We start from the raw sequence: 23,673 nt of genomic DNA, 5'->3' as shown, positions 1-23,673 counted from the left end.
AGTTGAGGCTGTGTGCTCTGGTTCTGTCGGTTCCTGGAGAAAGAGCCCAGCCCCAGCTGAGCACAGGCACCTTTCAGGAGCTGCAGAGAGTGATGAGGGCACCCCTGAGTCTCCTTTTCTCCAGGCTGAGCACCCCCAGCTCCCTCAGCTGTTCCTCACAGGGTTTGTGTTCCCAGCCCCTCACTGACAGAGCCCTCAGGGCTGCTCAGGGTGGGGTTCTTGGGGTGGCTGTGCAGGGACAGGGGCTGCACTGATCATCCCTGAGGGTTCCTTCCCCTCAGAATATTCCAGGATTCTATGAAGTGTAAAATCCATCCTGGTCTATTGTTCCCACATGAAGAACTGATTTCTTTGCAGGAAAATTCCCTTCCCAGTGCCTCCACACATGAAACGTGTTCAACAAGGACACAGGGAGTTTAAGAGCAGCACTCAAAGCTATTAAAAACCACGAATGAAAAAAATGTTTATGCACCAAGGGAAAAAAACAGTTATTCTTGCTACGCCTTGCTCTTGGAAATTTGGGAAACCCTGCCTGGCAAGTAAAGCTAGCAGGGGTTTCTTCCTCCTCCTTCCCATGTGCCAAAAGAAAAAAAAGGCCTTGCAAAGGAGCCAAACATATTAATGGGACTAGAAAACATCCAGGAGAGGAAGGGGAAAAGCCAGAGCCTGCAGATGTGTTTTTATAGTGTTCACTCTGGCACAGGAACCCTGAGTCCCCTCGGGCTCAGCCTCCTTCCAGGAGGTTTTGCCAAGCCACAGGCACAGGGATCCCCTGGAACACACAGGGAACCATGTCCTGGTAGCAGCCCCATCCCTGGAAGTGTCCAAGGCCAGACTGAACAGGGCCTGAGGTGCAGGAAGCTGCCAGAGGTGGCCCTGGATGGAATTTAAGTTCCCTTCCAACCCAAACCATTCCAGACTTCCCAGGTCCTGCCCCAGAGCGAGGTGGAGCAGCACTGAGCCACACAGTGAGTGCCATGCCACACAAACCAAACACCTCCCAGCACTTCTGGGTGCAGCCAGAGCTCCTGCAGCCAAAAATGTCTCTAAAAAATTTCAATTAATTCCGAGGAAAGTTGCCCGGGCAGCAGAAGATTGTGCACTTGGAATAACAAGCAACAAAGCCAAACCCAAGTGTGCTGCAAGGCTGGGACAAGTCTGTCCACAAATTAAAAGGCACCTCCAGAAGAAAGTGAGGGGCAGAATCGTGCAGGAGTCACCAGCCTGGCAGACGCCTCCTCCAGGCTCTCACAACCAGAGCTTTGGGAGCCATCCAGGAATTGCCACAACTCCAAGGCTTTCAGAGCTCTCTTTGACAACTGCCTTCCATTCCCCCACATAACAGGGTGGCCCAGAAGGTCATATAAAAATAAAGAGGTTATTTTTTTTCTACCCATAAGGCTGAAAGAATGCAAAGCTTTAAAAATTCAGATGACTTTTATTGCTTTTAACAAATTTACTCCCTTTCTGCTCCCTCAGAAAGGAGCCCAACCCTCTGCATTTAGTTCTCCACGTAAATAAATCTCCAAGACAATTAGTTTAAATGAACCTTCTTACAATTTAAGTTGAAAGAAACTCACTTGGGTCTTTTCCTTTTTATTAGAGGGAAAGTGAGCCTGTGTGCCCCAATAGCCAAGAGAAGGAGTGTTTTGCCAGAATCCCTGACATGAACTATAGGAATATGCAAAACAAATGGAGGTTTGTGCTCCTTTTAGAAGCAGAATTTATCTTGGATACACCCTTGTATGGAATATCATGGGATATGCACTCCAAGCCATTCTTCTAGTCAGAAAACAGGATCTAAAGAGGCCACTGTAAGAGTTGGCAGATAGACTTTGGGTATTTGCTATGGAAATTCTATATAAAAAGCTGGCCAGCCTCCCAATTTCCATTATACAAACTCCCAAATATCCAGCTCAGAAAGCAGCATTCAAGTGCTGTACTGTACCTTGTGTTTGCAATCCTCTCCCTCCATTCTTCTGAGAGGAAGTCACCTCTTTCCAGCTGAAACAAGACAAAGAACAGAAACACAGAGGGGTTAACAGGGCACCCTCCAGAGAGGGACAAGCAGGCTGCACCAGCTCCCTGACCCCACAACAGCCAGGGACAGGTGGAACCTTTTGGAAAGGCAGAGGTGGAGCAGAAAACCTGACCCTGAGGTTTCTCCCTCCCTGCTCCCGTCCTCGGCCTCTCTCCTGCATGGGAAGGGTTCTGCTCCATGGAGAAGCCAAAAGTGCTGGCACTCAGTTTAAAACTGCCCAGAAAATGCCTCCTGAAGGCCCCCAGGGCTGGGGACCCCCCCTCAGCACAGGGAGCTGAGCCTGGATTGGGAACAGCTCCTGCGGGGAGCCCTGGCTCCCAGTTCAGGTTCTTGCTGCACTGCATAAACAACATTCTGATTTTTGTGCTGCTAAATATAAACCCTGAGCGCTTCTAACACTTTCAAGTTGGAAATGAAGTAACATAAAGGCCTTGTTTGAAAATAAGTACAGTTATGACTTCAGTGGTTGTGCAGCACCTTTCTGGTGGCACCACATCAAGCCCCAGGTGAGCACAGAGCTCTGGCACAGACTGAAATTTCCTCAGTTGTGTTCTGGAAATGGGAGAGGAGCCCATGGGCCACATCTCTGCTGTGCCACAAGGCAGGCAGGAGGAGGTTTGGGGGAGGAAGATGAGAGGAAGAGAGAAAAAATAAGGTGCAAGTCTCTAATTAATGCTGCTGACACCCTTTGAAGATGATGGTTTGTGCCAGAACCTCAGGAACATCAAAGCAGCTGCTGAGGATCCTTTTCCTGCACTGATTTCTCTCTCTGGGAGGGAGTGAGGATTTCACATGGCAGCACAAATTCTCATTAGTGACAACTCCAAAGTTGCAGACACTGGAACAACTTCCATCCCTCAGGGCTGGGAACATCCAAAGGGAGCTCCTGGTGCCAGGCAGGGACACAGAGGGGGTGACAAACCTGCCTGAGCCACTGTGAAGGACAAAGCCACAGGTGCCAACAGGAATGGGGCTGCTTCCAGGAGGAAAGGAAGAGAAAAAGCACCAAAATGTCCTGAGAAAAGTGGACATCTCAGGCAAGAGATCAAGAACTTTGTCAAGAGCCTGAAGTGCCAGAAACTGAAGAGAGCAGGTAAGAGTAGCTCAAGTTATTCAGAAATACCTGTTCCACCAGCTGGGCTGGAATCAGAGTTAAAGCAGAATTACTGCCTGTAATTCTGGGAGGGGAAGCACCTTTGACATCCCTGTTGCAATAAAACCAAAGGATAAGATGGAAGCTGAACTCGAAAGATCCAAGCCAAGGACATCTAGCTGGGCACTGTCAGAATCTAAACCAGAGATTTAACACCAAAAAAGTTCTAGGAAGAGTTTTTTCTCATATAAGGAAAGATATTTCTGGGTGTCTATATGTGGACACCACCTCTAGATTGATTTTAGGAGATCATTTTGTCTCAGCCTTATCTATTCTTGTAGTGAACAGCTCCATGGTTGAGTAACCAAGACAAAGTCAAAGAAAACCCACATAACAGGCAACTGTGTTGATTTTCTAACAATTTTTGCAAGTCAGCTCCTCTATGGCATCTTCCACACCACCAGTTTCTAAAGTCTCCACAGGGTTTTCCTACACTAACAGGGAAAGAAAAGCATTGGGAAAACCAGGAACCACAAACATCACAGTGTGCAAGAGAACAGAGAAGCAGAGTAACATGAAACTATTTTGAAATGCTAAACTTCATAATAAAGGTCTTGAAATCCAACCTATGTGGCTGCTAGGCCTCACTTGGGTCCAGTTTCACTGTGTGTTTGCCCTGTCTGTGTGGTTAGAAAAGCACTTCTAACCAAAATCTCCAGGTTTTAACCTGATATCACCCATGAAGGATGAGCACTTTGCAAGCCAGAGCCATTTAACAATTCAAATGAAGCACAGCCCACTTTAAACACATCTATTTTTGTGTGGCACTGCTTCCCCAGCTCATGCTTAGCCAAGAGCCAAGGGAAAAACTTCTCCAGGAAAAACACTGGAGTACAGAAATAATCAAATGAGCAACTGTGGCTGGGAGAAAATGGGTTATTTTTTCCCTCTGGAAGCAAGGCAGTGATTCCTGGATGCTGCCCTGCAGCAGGGACTGAGCTGCCTGACCCTGTAACCAGGGGGTAATTTATATTTAGCTCCTTACCCCCTGTGCTGGGGCACTGATCAATAAATGATCACTAAAAAAAAGGAAAGAAGCTCTTTATCCATCAACTGACACACAGAATCAAAACAATTCCCCCAAAATCCCACTCAGCTCGGTGGTTTGCAATAATTTTGAGAGTGAAACAAGAACTGGGAAGGAAAATTCAGCTGATTAAAGGAAGTCCAGTCTGCTGGAGCAGCAGAACTGGTCCATGCTGGGAGAAGGGGACACATCCACAGGGCCACACTCAATCTCTTCCTCCACTGTCCCCTCCCTCACCCTGCTCCTCCTCTCTCTGAAACTTAATCTCCTTAGTGAATAATGAATGGAAGGGACCATCTGTAACACAGATATTTTCATCTGATTAGACAATGCAGGAGATGCTTTATCTAACAGGATAATGAGCTCACAGAAATCGCCTCCAGAGCTGCTGCCTGCATTGCTTCTAAATTTAGAAGGCAGACCAGGTTTTTATTCAGGTTTTTCAAACAGCCACTGCAGGGATACACTCAGCAGCCTCTGATTCCTGTAACTCTTCCTGCAACTGGAGGGAAAGCAGCAGGGCCCAGCCTGGGGGAGGCAGCCAGAGGTACACAGAGGGTGAGAATTCAAATGACTACAGAACAAATGAGGCTGCAATTCTGTATGGAAACATGGCTGAAGAGGTTGGGGTTTTTTTATATATAATTGTGGACAAAATAGAGTGGAAACACGCCTGGATAATTGAGGTTTATTCTAAATAAACTGGGCCTTGCTCTCCAGAATTCCTGTCCAAGCTCACAACTTCCAGCACTAACAAGAACAATCCAATGGGGAAGGCCAGAAGCTGAATTTCAAGGCTGCAGAACAATTTGGTGAGGGGACAGTGGCTGCCCTTCTCTCCAAGGCTCCTCAAACACAACTTTATTGCTTCAGAGTTTGGGGGTCCTGGGGTTTTGGTTGTTTACATTCCTAGCAACTTTCCTTCAATGGCAAGCTGAAAAAATCCTCTTAGGAGGATTGGGGCAGGTTCCAAAAACATCATCAGGTTCTGAGTCCCCTGGACTGCTGCAACAGGCAAAAAGGACCAAAAATATTTCTCAAGCAAGATTCTACCAGCTGGGAAGGCTGGAGATGCTGAAAAGCTACAGAGATCAGGATTCCCCAAGTAACAAGGAGCTGTTGAGATGCACAATCCCAAACAAGCATGGAACACTCTGCAAAGTCAACTTTTCAGCAGATCACTTCACATGGAGAACCCAAAGTCCATTTGAATTGGAAATCCTTAACTGTACTGGGATCTTGGCTGTTAAAACACCCTAAAAACCCAGCATGACCCTGCAGGGCATGTCCAGGATTTATTGCTGCCTTATGCACCACAGATTTTACTTTTACAGCAAGAGGGAAACACCATCCACAAAGTTCAGCCAGAGCTGCAGGTGGGATCTGAAATCTCCCCACTGAACTCCCACCAAGCCCTGCCCTCCTCCATAAAACCATCATGAGGTTCTGAGTCCCTTGGACTGCTGCAACAGGCAAAAAAGCAGAGAAAATATTTCTCAAGCAAGATTCTACCAGCTGGGAAGGCTGGAGATGCTGAAAAGCTACAGAGATCATGATTTCCCAAGTAAGAAGGAACTGTTGAGATGCACAATCCCAAACAAGCATGGAACACTCTGCAAAAGTCAACTTTTCAGCAGATCACTTCACATGGAGAACCCAAAATCCATTTGAATTGGAAATCCCTAACTGTGCTGGGATCTTGGCTGTTAAAACACCCTAAAAACCCAGCATGACCCTGCAGGGCATGTCCAGGATTTATTGCTGCCTTAGGCACCACAGTTTTCAATTTACAGCAAGAGGGAAACACCATCCACAAAGTTCAGCCAGAGCTGCAGGTGGGATCTGAAATCTCCCCACTGAACTCCCACCAAGCCCTCCTCTCCTCCATAAAACCATCATGAGGTTCTGAGTCCCTTGGACTGCTGCAACAGGCAAAAAAGCAGAGAAAATATTTCTCAAGCAAGATTCTACCAGCTGGGAAGGCTGGAGATGCTGAAAAGCTACAGAGATCAGGATTCCCCAAGTCAGAAGGAGCAGAGCAGGAGTTTGGGAAGGTCAGGCCCATGTGCTGGGGAGGAGGGCTGGGTTCTCAGCCCAGTGCTGGCCAGGGAGGCTCTGTGCTGCTGGAGCCATAAATTCACAAATTCAGGATGTCTCAGTGCAAACACTTGGCTCCCAAAGCCCCAGAATTTCTGCCTGGAAAAGTACACATGGTTATTTTTAGGTCCTTGTTCTTTTCAAAAATAACCAGAGGCACGAATCCAAACCTCCAAAATGTGGCATCATTTCAAAGCCACAGGGGACGTTTGGAGGGATTTTCAAATGCCAAAACAGCAAATTTCCTGCTGAAATGGGGAGGTCAAAAATACCAGGAGCAAACAGCTGGCTCATCCTGCCCTGAGAGCAGCTCCTAGAGCAGGAGGTTTTCAGGTGCAGGAGATGTCAGTCACCATCACAAAGCAGCTCCTGGGCACTGGAACTCCCACACAGCTCCCTGCTTGTGCTCAGAACAGGAGAAATATTCAATAAAGCAGGCAGAAAAGCAGCCCAAACTTAGCACTGATGCTCAAAACTCACCCCTGATCCTCAGGGCTGAACCACCTGCAGGCACCAGAAACTCCTGGGGTTTCCTGGGAGCAGACAGAGGCATCCATCCAGCCCAAATCCCACCTTTAGGAATCCTGAGTTTGATAATCACTGCCACCTCCTAAAGAAGCTTTTCTGGAGCAGATGAGGAATTCTGTTATAACAACCCTGAGTAAATAAACACAAAACTAAGCCTGGTTCTCAGCAGAGTCCTACATGGGACTGCAGCAACTCCCAGCTGCTCTGAGCTCAGCCTGGGATCCTTCAAGTTGTGCTTATTTTGTCTCTAACATTGATAATTTTGAGGCCTCACACAGCATTTTGCAGGGACAAAGTTTCCAGAAAGACAAAGATGCCAAACTTTCCATTCCACAGCTCCCTGTGTCCTCCAGGTACAGCATGAATGAGTCTGCTCTGTGCTTTCTTCTCTCAGGAAAAGGGAAGCACAGGCACTGAGAACTCAACAAAAACCTTTGGAATTTTGGGATCTCACAAAGCATTTTGCAGGGACAAAATGTTCAGGAAGACAAAGATGCTGGGCTTTCCATTCCACATCTACCTGTGTCCTCCAGCAAGTCTGCTCTGTGTTTCATTCTCTAAAGGGAACAACAGGTCACAGGTACTGAGAACTCAACAAAAAACCAAAAAATACCCCAAACTTTCCCTAAGGGGAGCCCAGGAAGAGAAGAACTTTGTGCTACTCAGCAATCCCAGCCTCCTGCCCCAGATACCTGAGATGGTTCTGATTCTGAGGCCACAGGAGGATATTTACAGTTAGAAACCATGAAAACCCATCTGCCTCTTAATTGCCATGCAGGGTTTTAATTGAATGGCTGCACATATGCAGGAATTCCCCAAGAAAGACTCACTAATTAGCCAGGCCTAATGACCTTCCCAAAGTCTCCTGTTCCTTCAGAGAAGTTTACTTGAAAAGAGTGGGGTAAAGTTAATCTTGGAAACTTCTGAGCTCCATGAGAAGAGAAAGGAGAAGTTAAAAGAGTTGGAGCAAAAGGACAGGTGGTGGAAGTGGGACATTCTAGAGCAAAAAGCTGAAGCAGATGATGATGATGATGATGATGATGATGATGAAAAGCACTAGAGGAGGAGGATCCTCCCCTTGGAATGCAGGAGAGAAGAGCAGCAGAATCTGATTTTCCCTAAATGAGCAGGAATTGCACATTCCCCAAGAGCAGGGCATGTAAATATTCATTTAAGAGGATTATGAGACTCAGTGGCCAACAACAGCTGCAGATCAGGAGCCTCCCAGGGCAATGCATGAGGAGCAAATCCCTCCCTCTCCTCTCATGCCCCTCATGGATCTTCCTCCCCCTCAGCTGTGGCTCTGCAGCCTTGGGCATCCAACACACCCAGGACACTTTGCCACCTGCAGCTGGGGAACTTTAATGTGCTTTTATCACCAAGTGACTACAGAACAAATGAGGCTGCAATTTTGGGTGGAAACATTCAAGAAGTTTTGGTTTGTTTTATTTTACAATTGTAGACAATATATATATATTTTTATATAATTTGTGGACAAACACACCTGGACAATTGAGGTTTATTTTAAATAAACTGGGCCTTGCTCTCCAGAATTCCTGTCCAAGCTCACAACTTCCAGCACTAACAAGAACAATCCAATGGGGAAGGCCAGAAGCTGAATTTCAAGGCTGCAGAACAATTTGGTGAGGGGACAGTGGCTGCCCTTCTCTCCAAGGCTCCTCAAACACAACTTTATTGCTTGCAGAGTTAGGGGGGTCCTGGGGTTTTGGTTGTTTACATTCCTAGCAACTTTCCTTCAATGGCAAGCTGAAAAAATCCTCTTGGGAGGATTGGGGCAGGTTCCAAAAACATCATCAGGTTCTGAGTCCCTTGGACTGCTGCAACAGGCAAAAAAGCAGAGAAAATAATTCTCAAGCAAGATTCTACCAGCTGGGAAGGCTGGAGATGCTGAAAAGCTACAGAGATCAGGATTCCCCAGGTAACAAGGAACTGTTGAGATGCACAATCCCAAACAAGCATGGAACACTCTGCAAAAGTCAACTTTTCAGGAGATCAGGGAGAACCCAAAATCCATTTGAATTGGAAATCCCTAACTGTGCTGGGATCTTGGCTGTTAAAACACCAAGGAAAAAAAACCCCAGCATGACCCTGCAGGGCATGTCCAGGATTTATTGCTGCCTTATGCAACACAGTTTTTACTTTTACAGCAAGAGGGAAACACCATCCACAAAGTTCAGCCAGAGCTGAAGGTGGGATCTGCAATTCTCTCCACTGAACTCCCACCAAGCCCTCCCCTCCTCCAGCACTTGATTCTTCCCCAAACACTGATTTTTCATATGACTGCTTCTAACACTGGAGTGGAACTCACGAGTTGAGCTCTGCTGATGACAGATTATTTCAGTTTGTGCTTATTTTGTCTCCAACATTTGGAATTTTGGGACCTCACAAAGCATTTTGCAGGATCAAAAGTGTTTTCCAGAAAGACAAAGATACCAGGTTTTCAATTCCATATCTTCCTGTGTCCTCCAGCTGCATCATGAGCAAGTTTGTGTTTATAGATGTGTTTAACAGTCACCTATAGCAGATGCTGCTAAGGAGTTCCTAAAGGAAATAAACTGCCTGGCAAAAGTCTGTTTGATGAATAAAACCTAAATAAAATCTGCCCTGTGTCTCCTGTAAAAGCCCAAAATCTGTGTTCAAGCATCACTCCAAGGTGACAGGAAACCAACTTCCCTTCAGACAATAAGTGCTGCAAGTGTTTAACTCTTCCCAAAAAAACCTCAGATTGCATATTCAGGGAAATTTTACTCTAAACACTGCAGAAAACAGAGTTATAAAAGCCAAAGAACCTGGCAAAAATAAATAGCTTTGTTTCAATATAGCACCAGACTCTGTCACTTGGAATGCTCAATATGGAAATGCTGCCTAAGGCAAGCAATATGCTTCCAATATTTTAGTCTAAGTTCCTCTCCTATTCCTTAAATTACCCAGCCCAGAAGCAGAGCATCCTCAGGAACAATTCCTTTCAAGTCATGCCAGCTGGGTGACACAATGGAAAAATGCCATCTGGCCACTTCAGGAAAAGGAAAGCACTCCCAGTGCTGCCACAGCAGGAAGGAATTATCAATCCTGCTGCAGAGCAGGCCCAGCATCCCTGGAAGGGAATCCCTGTGTCCAGAGCAGGAATTGCAGGAGGGAGGTGCCAGGGGCAGGTGGGAGCATCTCCTTCCCAGCCTGCTTCCCAAAGGAGAGTTGGAGCAGCTGCTCTGCAAGATGAGGGCACCAAGGGTCTCAGGAGACAGAAAATTGGGAAATAAAACCAGGTCAGCTCCAATTGATCCCACAGTGCTGGGATCCACATGGATCACACCAGCCCAGGGACAGGGCAGGAAGGGGAGAAGGGAAGGAGAAAGGGAGGAAGAAAGGGAGGAAGAAAGGGAGGAAGAAAGGGAGGAAGAAAGGGAGGAAGAAAGGGAGGAAGAAAGGGAGGAAGAAAGGGAGGAAGAAAGGGAGGAAGAAAGGGAGGAAGAAAGGGAGGAAGAAAGGGAGGAAGAAAGGGAGGAAGAAAGGGAGGAAGAAAGGGAGGAAGAAAGGGAGGAAGAAGGGAGGAAGAAGGGAGGAAGAAGGGAGGAAGAAGGGAGGAAGAAGGGAGGAAGAAAGAGAGGAGGAAAGAGAGGAAGAAAGAGAGGGAGGGAGAAGAGAAGGAAAAGGGAGGAAGGAAAAGGGAGGAAGGAAAAGGGAGGAAGGAAAAGGGAGGAAGGAAAAGGGAGGAAGGAAAAGGGAGGAAGGAAAAGGGAGGAAGGAAAAGGGAGGAAGGAAAAGGGAGGGAGGAAAAGGGAGGGAGGAAAAGGGAGGGAGGAAAAGGGAGGGAGGAGAAGGGAGAGAGGAAAAGGGAGGAAGGAAAAGGGAGGAAGGAAAAGGGAGGAAGGAAAAGGGAGGAAGGAAAAGGGAGGAAGGAAAAGGGAGGAAGGAAAAGGGAGGAAGGAAAAGGGAGGAAGGAAAAGGGAGGAAGGAAAAGGGAGGAAGGAAAAGGGAGGAAGGAAAAGGGAGGAAGGAAAAGGGAGGAAGGAGAAGGGAGTTCCCCAATCCTTGCTCACACCTGGATGCAGGACACATGGCCAGCTGCAGCCTCTGAGCACTGCCCTGACTTCCCTGGGATATTTGGGAATATCCCTGATCCACCCAGGCTCTTCCCTGACCACAGAAAAGTGGCAGAAGCAGAAATAGATGCGTTTTCAAAACTCCCAGTGAGTTCCTATTGTACATCCATTTTCTGAATGGAAAGGGATTAAGCAGAGAGCAGATTTTCTTATAGACAATTACAAAGGGAAAAAAAGGGAAACAGGAAGGAATGGACAGGACAGTGCATGGATTTGCACATTCCTCACACCATCCTTGGAGGGCAAAGCATCCTTAGATAATAAAGAAACATCAAATTTCAACACAAGCCTTGCCCCAGGCAGGAAGATTCCCCCATAATGACCCAATCACTCCTCTTGTTCCAGCTCCACCTTCAGAGCATCCAATTCCAAACCCTTCCAAGCCAGAACCACCCACCACCCTCTCCTGAGAGCCATCCACCCTGTTACCTGCTCCTGGAGCTTTCTGCTCCAATCTCCACCCACCCAGAACCTCCAGAACTGGGCCCAGGTGGCCACACCTTCCCCTGCCTGCAGAACCAAAGCTTCAGCTTTCATTCCCAGCAGGAGAGTTCAGAACCCCAAAAAGGAGCTGCCATACCTGGCAAAAACCCCAATCCATGGAGAGAGGGAGGGGAAAGGGGATTTAACACAAACAGAAGACTCATGGCAGCCCCAGTCAGAACAATATTTTAGAAGAATAAATCTTCCAAAGAAGTTTCTAGAAAGACCTGGAAGTGCTCCCAATAACACCATACCCCATATAGAGAGGGTCTGAGAGGATAAATTGAAAACACCATCCCCAGGATCAATACAGGAACCAGGGAGCAGCTGTGCCTCAGCTGCTGCTGCCTGAGCAAAGGCTGGAGGGGACTTTACAAACTCTGCACAGGGTGTGGATCCCAATCTGCAGCTGAGTGTCACTCACTGTGTATTCTGCATGTTTCTTCCCATACCATTTCATCCATTTTCTGAACTCTCTGTCCATCGTCTGCAAGAGGGAAGAAAACCAAAATGAGCCATGAGGACATCTCACATTTCCAATTCCATCCCAGCAATGGGGGCACAGCTCTGAAGCACTCATTGATCCCCAGGAATTCTGGCTGGCTGGAGGTTTTTTTGCCATGAACATTCCAAGCACAGGCAGACACAGAGCTCCTGCTGTTCAGTTTCCTTAAAAAAACCAAACCCCCACTCTTTTAGGGCCAAGGCAAAGCTGGCATTTTCACCCCCCCACTTTCCATGGAAGTTCCATGTTCTAAGCAAGGCCCTTACACTGCCCAGCACTAAAAATAGCCCAGCATTAATTTGTGGTGCATAATCCCACCAGGAGGAGGGGGGTGAGCCCAGCCTAAGGCCAGGGAGCAAAGGGACAGCCAGGACAAGGCCAGGTCTGCTGGGGTCACTGAGGAAGCAGAAAGCAGCAGGAAAAGCATCCCAGCAGCAAAGAGGGAGAATCCTGCAGCAAATGTGCTTCCCACAGACTCTGGGAGTGCTTCAAACTGCACCCAAACGCTCCAGGGCTGCAGAGCAGGGAGGGCTCTGCTGGTTTTTATTGTCCAAAGAAGGGAGAAAGGAACAAAGTCCCATATCCAGGCAGCTCAGTGCCTCACACATCCCCACAGCACCCTGCCAGCAGCCTGGCCCAGCTGATCCTTAGGATTTGGCCCATATTTGGAGGTGAGTTTCCCTCCCTGCAGACATTCCAAAGCCACCTGGACACATTCCTGCGTCTCCTGCTCCAGGTGGCCCTGCCAGAGGTCCCTTCCAACACCAGCTACTCTGTGGTTCTGTGTGAGAGGCCCAGCAGAAATTGTGATCCCACTGACAACTCAAGCTGCTGGTTGATCAGCTCAACACAACTCTCTGTGTGCACAGCCATGTTTAATGCTCAAAGGCACTGCAAAGCTGAGCAGAAAAACCCCAAAATCCCCTGTATTTTAATGTAGGAACTTCCATTTTAATTTATTAAGGCAACTTCACTGAAATAAATCTGTAACATTCTTCCTCTTTAGGTGAAGCTTTTCAAATTTAATTATCCATCTATTATCATGGTACCCACAGATGTGGTGCCACAGCCAATTTAACTGCAAACTCAACCCAACTTCTTCCACAAATATTTGGAGGAAAACTGGGTCCTAACAGAGGCATAAGGCAGCTCCACACACTCTGACACTGCAGCAGCTCCTTGGTTGTTAAATCTGAAAGGATTTAACCAGGGAAATAATGCAGAATATTTTGTTCACCCCTAATTCTGCATTTGTGGGTCATTCTTTTGTTTGCTGTTTGCACACAACAAAGCCTTGTGTTTGCACAGTGACAGGAAGGGGCATTAGTAAAAGTGAGAATTTCACTTTTCCTTATAAAGCTGATCTCTTAAGTTTCATGGTAAACACAGAGGGGATTCCTGCCCTTGTAAATGCCCCAAAGCAAAACCAGGATGTTCACACAGAGGGACTGCAGAGCCCTCCAGGTAAAAGCTTCCACTCAGTCCTAGCAGGAGAAATAAAGTGGATTTTTAGGTCCTTGACTGATGATCCTCACCACTGTGTTTATGCATTTTGCCCACATCACTGAAAAGAAGGATCAAGGAGTTTTATTTATTCCCTCCCTCCTTTCATGAGGGATAATTTTCCAGCCTGTTCAGGCTGAATCTGTGTTTTGACAATTCAGAGGGATCAGTTTCTGTTCAGGCTACTGAAGGAAGCAAACTTCTTGTGGTAAGCCATGCCTGACCTTCTCCGTTTGCTTGTGGCCTCCAGGTTTGCCTTGAACTCATCATCTGTGTGTGTCCCATTGGCACAGGATTAGAAATGTACAGAAACTTCACTAAAGAAGCCTTAACATAAATATTAAAATAAAGAAGCCTGACTAAACATTATCAAACAATCATGGAATGGTTTGGAGGGGACCTTAAATGTGATTTAGTTCCATACCCTGCCATGGGACACCTCCCACTGTCCCAGGCTGCTCCAAGCCCTTTCCAACCTGTCCTTTGACACTTCCAGGGATTCAGGGGCAGCCACAGCTGCTCTGGGCACCCTGTGCCACCCTCATGGCCAAGAATTCCTTCCTAATCTCTAATCCCAATCTCCCCTCCTGCAGCTTCAGGCCATTTGATGGTTTTCCTCACTAAGGTGCCTCCTGAGCAGACACCCAGCACAGGCTTCAGGAGGAATTCTGGTGGTTTAATAACTGAGAAAGGGACATCACCACCAAGGCAGAGACATGGCCTTTAGAATACTTAACACTAATTGTTTGGTGAATTTATTGCTGGATTTGCTGCTTGCTGTGGCCTCTGGGAGCTGCATTAGAGCCATTCCAGACATGGAATGACTGCAGGTATTTGGGTGAAGCTTACCCTGCTCTCCCCTTTTGAACAGACCCTGGTATTATTGTAAAAGAGCTTTCAGGGCCTGAAATGACTCCAGAAAGCTGCTTCTGAACACTCCAGACTGGACACACATCTTTCCTCAAGCCCATCCTTGCACAGCTGATATTTCCCAGCTCCAGGACAGGCTGAGCTGAGCAGCAAATAGAGCAGGGCTGGAATTCTGCTTTTCCTGCAGCAGAGAGTCCCGGCCCCAGCAGCACCCCCAGCTCACTCACCTCAGCATACTTGGCTGGAATATCAGCTTTCTCCACTCCATAGTGATGTTTGCAGTTTGTGGCTGCAGCCACCTGAAGCACCACCTGCCCCACACCTGCAGGGAAGGAACAAAAACCCCAGAGCTTAGAACAAACCAATGCCAGGGGAGAGAAGCTTTTAGGGCACACAAAACCAGCAGGGGGACTGGGCACTGGGCAGGGCTCTGACATCCCACTGGAGGCATTGGGCATCCCCAAAGTCATTCCCACTGCTCTGGTGCTGCTCAGCCCCAAAACCAGAGGGAGGAACACCTGATTTACTTCTGAGGACAGCAGATGGAAGTCTCTGCCATGGGCCTGGGCCCCAGCCTGCAGCACTCCCAGATATGATCTGCTTTAACCTTCCTGGACAAACAATTGTGAGATTCTGTGGAGGTTTTGTTTCCCTCCAGATGGAAAAGAGTTTCTGAGCTCTGATGTCTTTCTAAAGGTCTCATCTGAGCATCAGTCCCTGACAGGAAATTTCAGTCAGTCCCACTGAGAGGGGAAGTAGAGGTAAGAAAATCACTGAAGAGCCTGTATCTGTATTTATTTGTTTATTTATGTATTTATTTTTATACTTATATCAACTAATTTATATATTTATATATCCATATACTTATATACTTATATATTTATATTCTTAATTTTTTCTTTATATTTACCATATTTTATATACTTATAATATATGATATTATAACATATTATATTATGTATAAATATATATATTTATATATATAAAAATATATATTTATATAAATATAAATATATATATAAATATATATGTATTATACCATATTATATTATACATAAATATATATATTTATATATATAAATATATATTTATATAAATATAAATATATATATAAATATATATGTTATATATTTTAGTTTTAGTTTTACTATTAGTTTTATTTATTTATTTATTATTTATTAATTATTAGTTTTTCTATTAAAATAAAATGTATAATATATAATGTATTAAATTACATTTTATATATAATATATGGTATATAATAGTCTATAAATAATATATGTTATTTATTATTACATTTTATTTATTTATATAAGTATGTATATTTTTCTATATTATCTATATATTATATATATCTTACATCTAATATTATATACTATTATTTATATTATATACTATTATATATTATACATATATAATATATATTATATACTATTATATATATTATATACTATTATATATTATACATATATATTATATACTATTATATATTATTACAATATATTGCATGTAATATACTATGTATATATATTATATATTAATATCTTTTATATTTTATCATATGTGCACTATATTCTTATACTTTTTAACAGTATACTACTTAATATTAAATTATTCTACAATCTATTGTTTTACTATGTATAACATACATAAATATCTAATATTTATATATAACTGTTTAATATTTAAATATACTTTCAAATTCAAAATATAATTTTTTTTAAATCTATTTTTCCCCAGAAGTCCTGTATCACACATACTTGTTTGTGTTTAAATGTGTTAAAACTTCAGAACACATCAAGCAAGAGAGGAAATTCTTATTACTCCCTTCCTGTTCTGAACCAGATTTACCAAGAAAAAGAACATTTTCTTACTCAGTGTCTCTGTTGCACATGAGCTTGAGTCATACCTGGTTTCCTCACCAACTAGACACATCAATTTCCTTTTAAAACTTGACTCTGTTGCAGATGTGGGTTAGATTTTGTGGGTTTCACAACCGTTCAAGTAAACTATAAAAGCTTTTTTGACACACTGACAAGTCAGAGGTAAAAAAACCCTTCATTTTCAGATTCCACACCAAGGGTTTCACATGGGAAAGATCAAGAAATGCAATTTTCAGATATGAAGGGCATAAAACAAATCCAGTGAAAACAGATGAATCCTTAGGAATGTAACTTGATGGGTCAAACATCATTTTTAACATTTCTTCTTCTTCACAAGTGTATCCAACAATACCAACACAAACAAAAGGGTTTGTAACAAGGGTTTATTGCATTGCAGGCTGATATTCACTGCCACAGAAAAGAGGTCTGGGGGTTTGTCTGGTCCATTTAATCCTGGCATAAAAAGCAGGAGCATCTTTGGGGATTATCTGGAAAAATGCTTGTGAAAAATGCGTATTTTATGATTGGCTTTTCACAAATATTAAAATTAATATTATATGTGTTATGTTAGAAAGTTGTGCTGCATTGGTTTTCTTGAGTAGTGTGTTAAATATAGTTTTAGTTTATAAGATGAGGTTGGAGTGGAGACTATGCTATGTAGGATACTTTTTCCTAAATAAAGGACTCACAGTGAGATGGCAGCCACAGGACACCTGAATCTTTCAGAGAAGGAGAATTTATTGCTCCATTATCAGGAGAAATGACCTTCTTCCCATCCCATGAAGATGCCAGTTAGGGTGAAGAAGAAGTTGAAGATGACCAGACAGAGTTCTGTGTTTGAATGGAATTTATGCAGCATGTATGAGGTGTATGACTATGCAACAGGTTATTGTTTTAAGGGTTAATCCTCTGCCAACATGGGTCCTTACCCAGACTGTCCATAACTCCTTATTTCTATTGTCTCATATTGTCCTAATCCAAATTGTCCAAAATTATTATTACTCTAATTATATTACTATTTTTATAACCATTTTATTACTATCAAACATTTAAAATTTTAAAAACAAGTGATGTGGCGTTTTTCACAATGTTTATCCTCTAACACAACCCTCAGCCCTGGGGGGTTGTGTTACAGGATCAGCCCCTATTTGGCTTCCCAAATATGAGGTTTTGAAATTATTAAGAAAAAGAGAAAGCAAAAGAGAAAAAGGAATTATTGCTCACTTACCACTGCCCAAGTCAACGAACAAATCATCCTCTGTCATTTTAATCTCATCGATCATTTGGGCCACCAAGTCAAAGGAGGTTTCTCCGTAGACCTCGGGCGAGAAGGGCTCGTAGTTGTTGAGTTTCTCGGGGTCGGTGACCGAGTGGTTGTAGACCTGCTGCAGGATGTGCCTCAGGAGCCCGTTGGAGGGACGCGTGTTCAGCTTCATGGGCTGCGTGGTCCCCTTCCACTGCAGGGCACAGAGATGCACCTTGAGATGCTTGGACCCACACTGCCTCGTGCAGAGTCTGTCACAGCCAAGCCCTTCACCACAGGTTGTCAGGACATCCCTCTGCCAGGGGGCTCAGAGACCCTGGCACAGAGCCCAAATCACCTTTGGGTTTGATTATGACCCATGGAGCAAATCCCCAACCTTAGATGAAAATCTCCAAGCCATGACAAATTAAGTAGAATGATAGTGAAGTTATCACAGGGTTAAAAAATAGATTTTGGCATTTTTAGAATAGGGATGGAGGAATCTGGGCATGTCCAGCCTTTCTCCTTCTTCTTCTTCTTGGCCTCCATCTTCTGCTGTGATGTTGGCACTTTGGGATTGGTTTAGAGTAGAAGCTCACTGTCTAACATAGGTGATAGGTATTGGAAAGTAATTGCAAACATTGTACAGGTAGTTTTTAGTATAAAGACATAACCCTGCCCTGGGGGCAGGCAGAGTGCCTGGACTGTCTTGCTGAGCGGATCTCGGCAGGGCAGGAGAAAGAATTTTATAGATGAGATACAATAAACAACCTTGAGATCCAGAAATGAAGAGCCCTGATTCCTTCTTCAAGTGCCAGGCTGGGATAAGAGACTTTCCAACTTTTCTTGGGGTCACTCTGACAAGCAAGAGACCCCGACAACAGGTGACAGAAAAAACCTTGTCCTGATAAACCATGCTAAGAAAATCCCACATCCCTCCTGCCAGCTGTAAGATGCCCCAGAAAATCTGTTTGGACATGGAAGACTCAAAATTGTTTGCATTTTGAAAATTGTCTTATGGGTGCTTTTGATTGTTTTTGCCTTTTTGTGTTGATTCAGTTTCTCAGGGTTTTGCTGCTCAGAGTGACCCCCAGATGTGTTAGAAAGTCTCTTTTCCCAGCCCAGCTGTCAAAGAAGGAATCAGAACTCTTCAGTTCTCATTCTCAAGGTTGTTTATTTTGCTTCTTATCTATAAAATTCTTTCTCCTGGCCTGCTGAGGTCCATTCAGCAGGTCAGACAGAGGCACACTGACACCCTCAGGGTGGTGTTACCTTTTTATACTAAAAACTACGTGTACAATATTTACCATAACTTCTTAATACCTATCACCTATGTTAGACAGTGAGCTTCTACTCTAAACCAACCAATAACTATATATCACTGTTATAGATGGATAATGAGATGATTGGCTCTCACAATTAAAAGATAACTATTGTGTGCATTTTAAGAAAAGCTTTAGTGATGTATATGATGTTATTGTAGTTTAGATGTCCTCTGTTCTCCCCATAGTTCCCTTTCCCCCTGTATTGTGACCATCAGACAGGCTGGGTTGTCCAGGACGGGTACAGAGAAGGTGTGCACGTGTGTCCCTTGCATGGGGCAGCTGGGAATGGAAAAGCTTGGTCCTTAGGGGGTGAGGCATGAGGGGATCAGGCACACCTGATCTCCAATCCAGTTACAAAGCAGTTTCCATTGATAAATGGCAAAGAAGAGCTGACTGACAGACTTTGGGAGGGCTGATGCAACCCCAGGGGTAAAAAACACTGAGCATCCACCTTGAAGATGAACTGGCCATGTGGTGTGCATGAGGGCAGCTCCCAGTGCTGTGAATTTTCCCTTATTTAGTCCTTTTGTTGAATTTTTGTTAAGGTTTAATAAACCTTTTTAAATTTTTAAAGTCAGCAGTTGTTTCTCACAAGGGGGATGAGGGTGAACCCACTGTGGGGAGAAGGAAGTGGCACCAAACCCACTGAGGGATGAGGGACAGGCCCCTCCCAGCCCCTCACCCTCAGCTTGGGCTGCAGGTGCTGCTTCCTAAAGATAAAAGCAGGGAATGGAACTGGAGCCAGGCTGGCAGAGCTGGGGGTGCTCACCTGGACAAGAAAAGGCCCTGGGGAGAGCTCAGAGCCCCTGGCAGATCCCAAGCCCTGTGACTTGAAGCCAAGGGATTGGAGCAGTGCCCTTGATTTCAGTGAGAGCAGAAATGGGTTCAGATGTGTTCAGTCCTTGGGGAAGCAGGGCTGGAAGCAGGAATTGGGGACTGGAATAATCTGCTTTGCTTCTGTGCTGGGAGAGCTGGGGGAGCTCACCTGGACAAGAGAAGGCTCCAGGGACACCTCAGAGCCCTGGCAGGGCCTGAAGGGGCTCCAGGAGAGCTGCAGAGGGACTGGGGACAAGGCCTGCAGGGACAGGAGCCAGGCAATGGCTCCCAGTGCCAGAGGGCAGGGCTGGATGGGATCTTGGCAATCAGGAATTGTTCCCTGGCAGGGTGGGCAGGCCCTGGCACAGGGTGCCCAGAGCAGCTGGGGCTGCCCCTGCATCCCTGGCAGTGCCCAAGGCCAGGCTGGACAGGGCTGGGAGCAGCCTGGGACAGTGGGAGGTGTCCCTGCCATGGCAGGGGTGGCACTGGATGGGCTCTGAGGTCCCTTCCAACCCAAACCTTTCTGTCATTCTGCAGAAACTGCACACCAGCAGCTGCTCAGCACTTTGTCACACCTCAATTACCAGCTAATAAAGGGGAACTTAAAGAGATGCCAGAAACAATTGGCAATGTAAAACACAACACTTTGGGGTGGGTGTAAAGGTTTGTTCACTCCTTTTTTCTATCCCCACTGAACTGCTGTTGACTGTCAACACAAGAACAGGTTAATTTTGCTCCAGGAGCTGTCACATGGGAGGGATCAGATGCACTCAGACAGGGAGTGGCAGGAAAGAGATGGAAATCAAGCTTCCTTTCTTCTTCAGAAAAAACCCCATGCTAAGCAGAAAAGTTGTTAAGTTTTTAAAATGTCTATCTCTGCCCTTGATAAAAACAAACCATAAAAGGGCAATTCCAGTCCCCTCCTAAACTCTCCTGTGAAATTCAAATGGGAAGGAAAAAATTAAGCCCATCAGGTTTGCCAGTACAGATAGCAACTGCAAATGCTGAATAGCTGCTAATAATTAGCTATTAACCAACACAGACATGAAGGTGCCTGAATCCAAATAAGCACAAGTTTTTAAGGCCCAAAATATTAAGAAAATCCCAGCAAAAAAGGCTTGTTGCCATAATACTGCATATTTCAAATAACTCCCACAAGCACAGCAGAGAAAAAATCCACCTATGTTTTCAAATTAAGCAGAATAGTTACATTATTCATTGTTCAGGTTTTGCTTCCTCCAGTTCAAGCTTTTTGGGGGATAAAGAACCAAAAAAGCTCATTAAATTGGCCTGAAAAGAGATTACATTCTACTTTAGCCAGTGATCCCACAGGCCAGAGCAGCTGAACTGTGGCAAGGAAATTCCTAAGCCATGGATCACTTCCACAACACACAAGAGAGTTCATATGGATTATTTAAGTACCCATAAGTCACAGATTTCTCTGTGCAAAAGTCAATCTATATGAGAAATCTCTGTGTTAAATGTAGATAAACTTTTCCTTCCCCCTAAAGGCAAGTCAGTTGTTTCCACGTGCCAAAATAACAGTGCCAGAAGTGCACAAGGAAGAGCACCAGCTCTGAATTTGGGAACAAAAAATGGTGTTTAAGTCCCTTTCTTTCTGTAGGAATATCCCTCCAATACTAACTCCTTGACTGTCCAGGTGTGATCAAGAAAATAAGTTTAATATTAAGCTCAAGCCCCCCAAAAATTGGAAGTTCCAGGCTGTTTCTGGAACACCACATTTCTCACACCTCAATTAACAGGTAATTTCACAGGTGATAAAGGGGAATATAAAGAGATGCAAAAGCCATTTGGCAATGTAAAGCACAGCACTGAATAGAGTTGGGGTGGGTGTAAAGGTTTGTTCACTCCTTGTTTCTTTGCTATCCCCACTGAACCGATGTTGAACTGAGTAATGATGCAGAACTGAGTCGGTCACAGCTTTCTGCTGTTGTTCACTACCTGAATTCAAAGGTGGCACACAAAAACCTTGGCAGGTTTTTGCTAAATTCAATACTCACCAACTGGTGGATGCTGTCAATGGCTCGGTTGTACTTGTCACACAGTCTCTGCATGCTCTCAAAGCTGGGGGGAGAACACAGGGGCAGCTCAAAACAGGCAGGTTTGAAGGTAAAACCTTGTGCTTTTCTATCCTCTTGGTTAGTAGGTATTTAGGGTTTGCTTCTCTCAGGATATGTAATTACATACATAGATTAAAGTCTTTGTTTCCTTTAAATAAAATCCCCAGTAGACCCGGAGTACATGACAAATAATATTAGTTCCTTTATTTCAAGTCATACTTTGAGTACAGCCCTTTTCCTGGTAAACTTCTGTATTCTCAGAACCTCTTCTCCATATTTTCAGCTGCAGAGACATTTAAGAGCTCAGTACATTTGTCTCTTTTTTGCTGTCATCTCTCCACAATAATCAGTCCTGAGACAAGCAGATGCTTTTCCAGAAATTCACCCTGGGACTGAAAATGCATTTAGAGCCAGTACACAGCCTAAAGCATCACCCATCAGGAAAGCCTGGGGATTGCTCCATGGGCTGCCTGGGATTATGGTCAGCCCAGGCAGATGCCCTAATGACACAAACTGAGAGGATTAAATCAATTCAAGGCCAGGAAAGAAAGTATATTCCTGGGAACATCAATGGTTATGTAACCAGACCCACAGAGCAGAGCAAAAGCAACACAAGGACTTACAGGAGTGACATCCCCAAAACATGGGCATTCCCAAAGCTGGCAAGGGATGGGGGGCCAGGGGACACCAGAAGGGACCCTTGAGTCTCTTGTGATCCTCAGGGTCACTACCCTGGCCAGGACTCCTCTCCCATGAGCTCTCCCAGCTGCCTGTGCTTGTTTCCAAGCTGGGAAAAGCAAGGCTGCAATGGGGTTTGTCTGCATTTCCATAACCTGCTGCTTCTCTTTCACATCCCTGCCTCAGCCCATCTGCTGCCAGGGATTTTTCCAACAAATTTTTGCAAAGGAAGTAAAAAAGACTGAAATCTTTACCAGAATTCCAGTTCATGACTTTCTTGAAAAGCTGCAGGAAGATAGTGGGGGGTGACTTTGGGGAACAGAAGGGTTTCCCTTTTATTCAGCATTGCTGCCAACCACACTGATGGTCCCCAGTGAAACACACCCAGTGAGGATGCCAGAACCACAAAAATACAGTAATGCAGCTGCTGTGAGTAATCCACAAATCCAAATTAATGAATTTTAATGGGATGCTTGACCTTGGTTACTCCTTTTGAATTTTCCAGGAGGAAGGCAAAACTAAAAAGTCTTTCAATGAAACAATGAAAATTGAGAGAAGAGGAGGCAATACCTTAGCAGACCATGACAGAAATATCTAGGGCTGGGGAGGTTTAGGTTGGGAAAGGTTCTTCCCCCCCAGGCTGCTGGGCACTGCCCAGGCTCCCCAGGGAATGGTGCCAAGGCTGCCAGAGCTCCAGGATCTCTCAGGGGTGCTCAGGGTGGGATTTTTGGGGTGTCTCTGCAGGGCCAGGGGCTGCACTGATGATCCCTGTGGGATCCAGCTCAGGATATTCTGGGATTCTGCTCACAGCAATGCAGTTTCATCAGTAAACTTTCTTCTAACAGTTCAATCATTCTGTAGATTTGGATAAATTCAGTCTTTCCCATGTAGGAAACCAGGGAGGTTTTTATAAACTGCAGTTGAGCATCCTCCCTTTTCCCAGTGTCAGTGGAGCCAAGTCCACGCACAGAACCTCAGAAATCTCCACAGACACAGCACAGGTCAGGATCTGCCTCTCCCAGGAGGGGAATATCCCATAATTAATTTATTCTGAACTCCATGGAGCTGAGGCACCTCAGAACCCCTCCAGCTGCCCACAACACTCCTGGGAATTTCACCTTTGAATTCAGCCCCCAACCAGCAGGAAAGGGAGAAGGGGAAGGTGCAGCTCCCTTTGCCACCCAGCTCTGCCATGGCCTGCTGAGAACAGGAATTCCTGGTTACTACAGGAGCAGGAACCACTGAGATTCCCAGCCTGGCCCTGCTCCAAGGGTGCAGATACCAATCATTGTTTCACAGTGAGTAATTCAATGTACAGC

General features: G+C 45.1%; 1 protein-coding gene across 1 annotated transcript in view; it reads right to left on the bottom strand.

Annotated features, from left to right (window-relative positions):
- The window catches only part of DOT1L (DOT1 like histone lysine methyltransferase), an 86,440-nt gene that overhangs the window by 42,574 nt on the left and 20,193 nt on the right, over positions 1–23,673 (bottom strand). Inside the window, exons 4-8 of the mRNA XM_066566093.1 lie at positions 21,617–21,680; positions 17,440–17,668; positions 14,556–14,650; positions 11,875–11,937; positions 1,949–2,004 (exon numbers count right to left, since the gene is read on the bottom strand). Of these exons, the coding sequence (XP_066422190.1) occupies positions 1,949–2,004; positions 11,875–11,937; positions 14,556–14,650; positions 17,440–17,668; positions 21,617–21,680 (507 nt within the window). The remainder of the gene's footprint in view (positions 1–1,948; positions 2,005–11,874; positions 11,938–14,555; positions 14,651–17,439; positions 17,669–21,616; positions 21,681–23,673) is intronic.

This window comes from Molothrus aeneus, chromosome 27 (genome assembly GCF_037042795.1).
Source record: "Molothrus aeneus isolate 106 chromosome 27, BPBGC_Maene_1.0, whole genome shotgun sequence".
In the NCBI taxonomy this organism is placed as follows: domain Eukaryota; kingdom Metazoa; phylum Chordata; class Aves; order Passeriformes; family Icteridae; genus Molothrus; species Molothrus aeneus.
The sequence above is the reverse complement of the archived record's forward strand: the minus strand, read 5'-3'. Positions and strand labels throughout refer to the sequence as shown.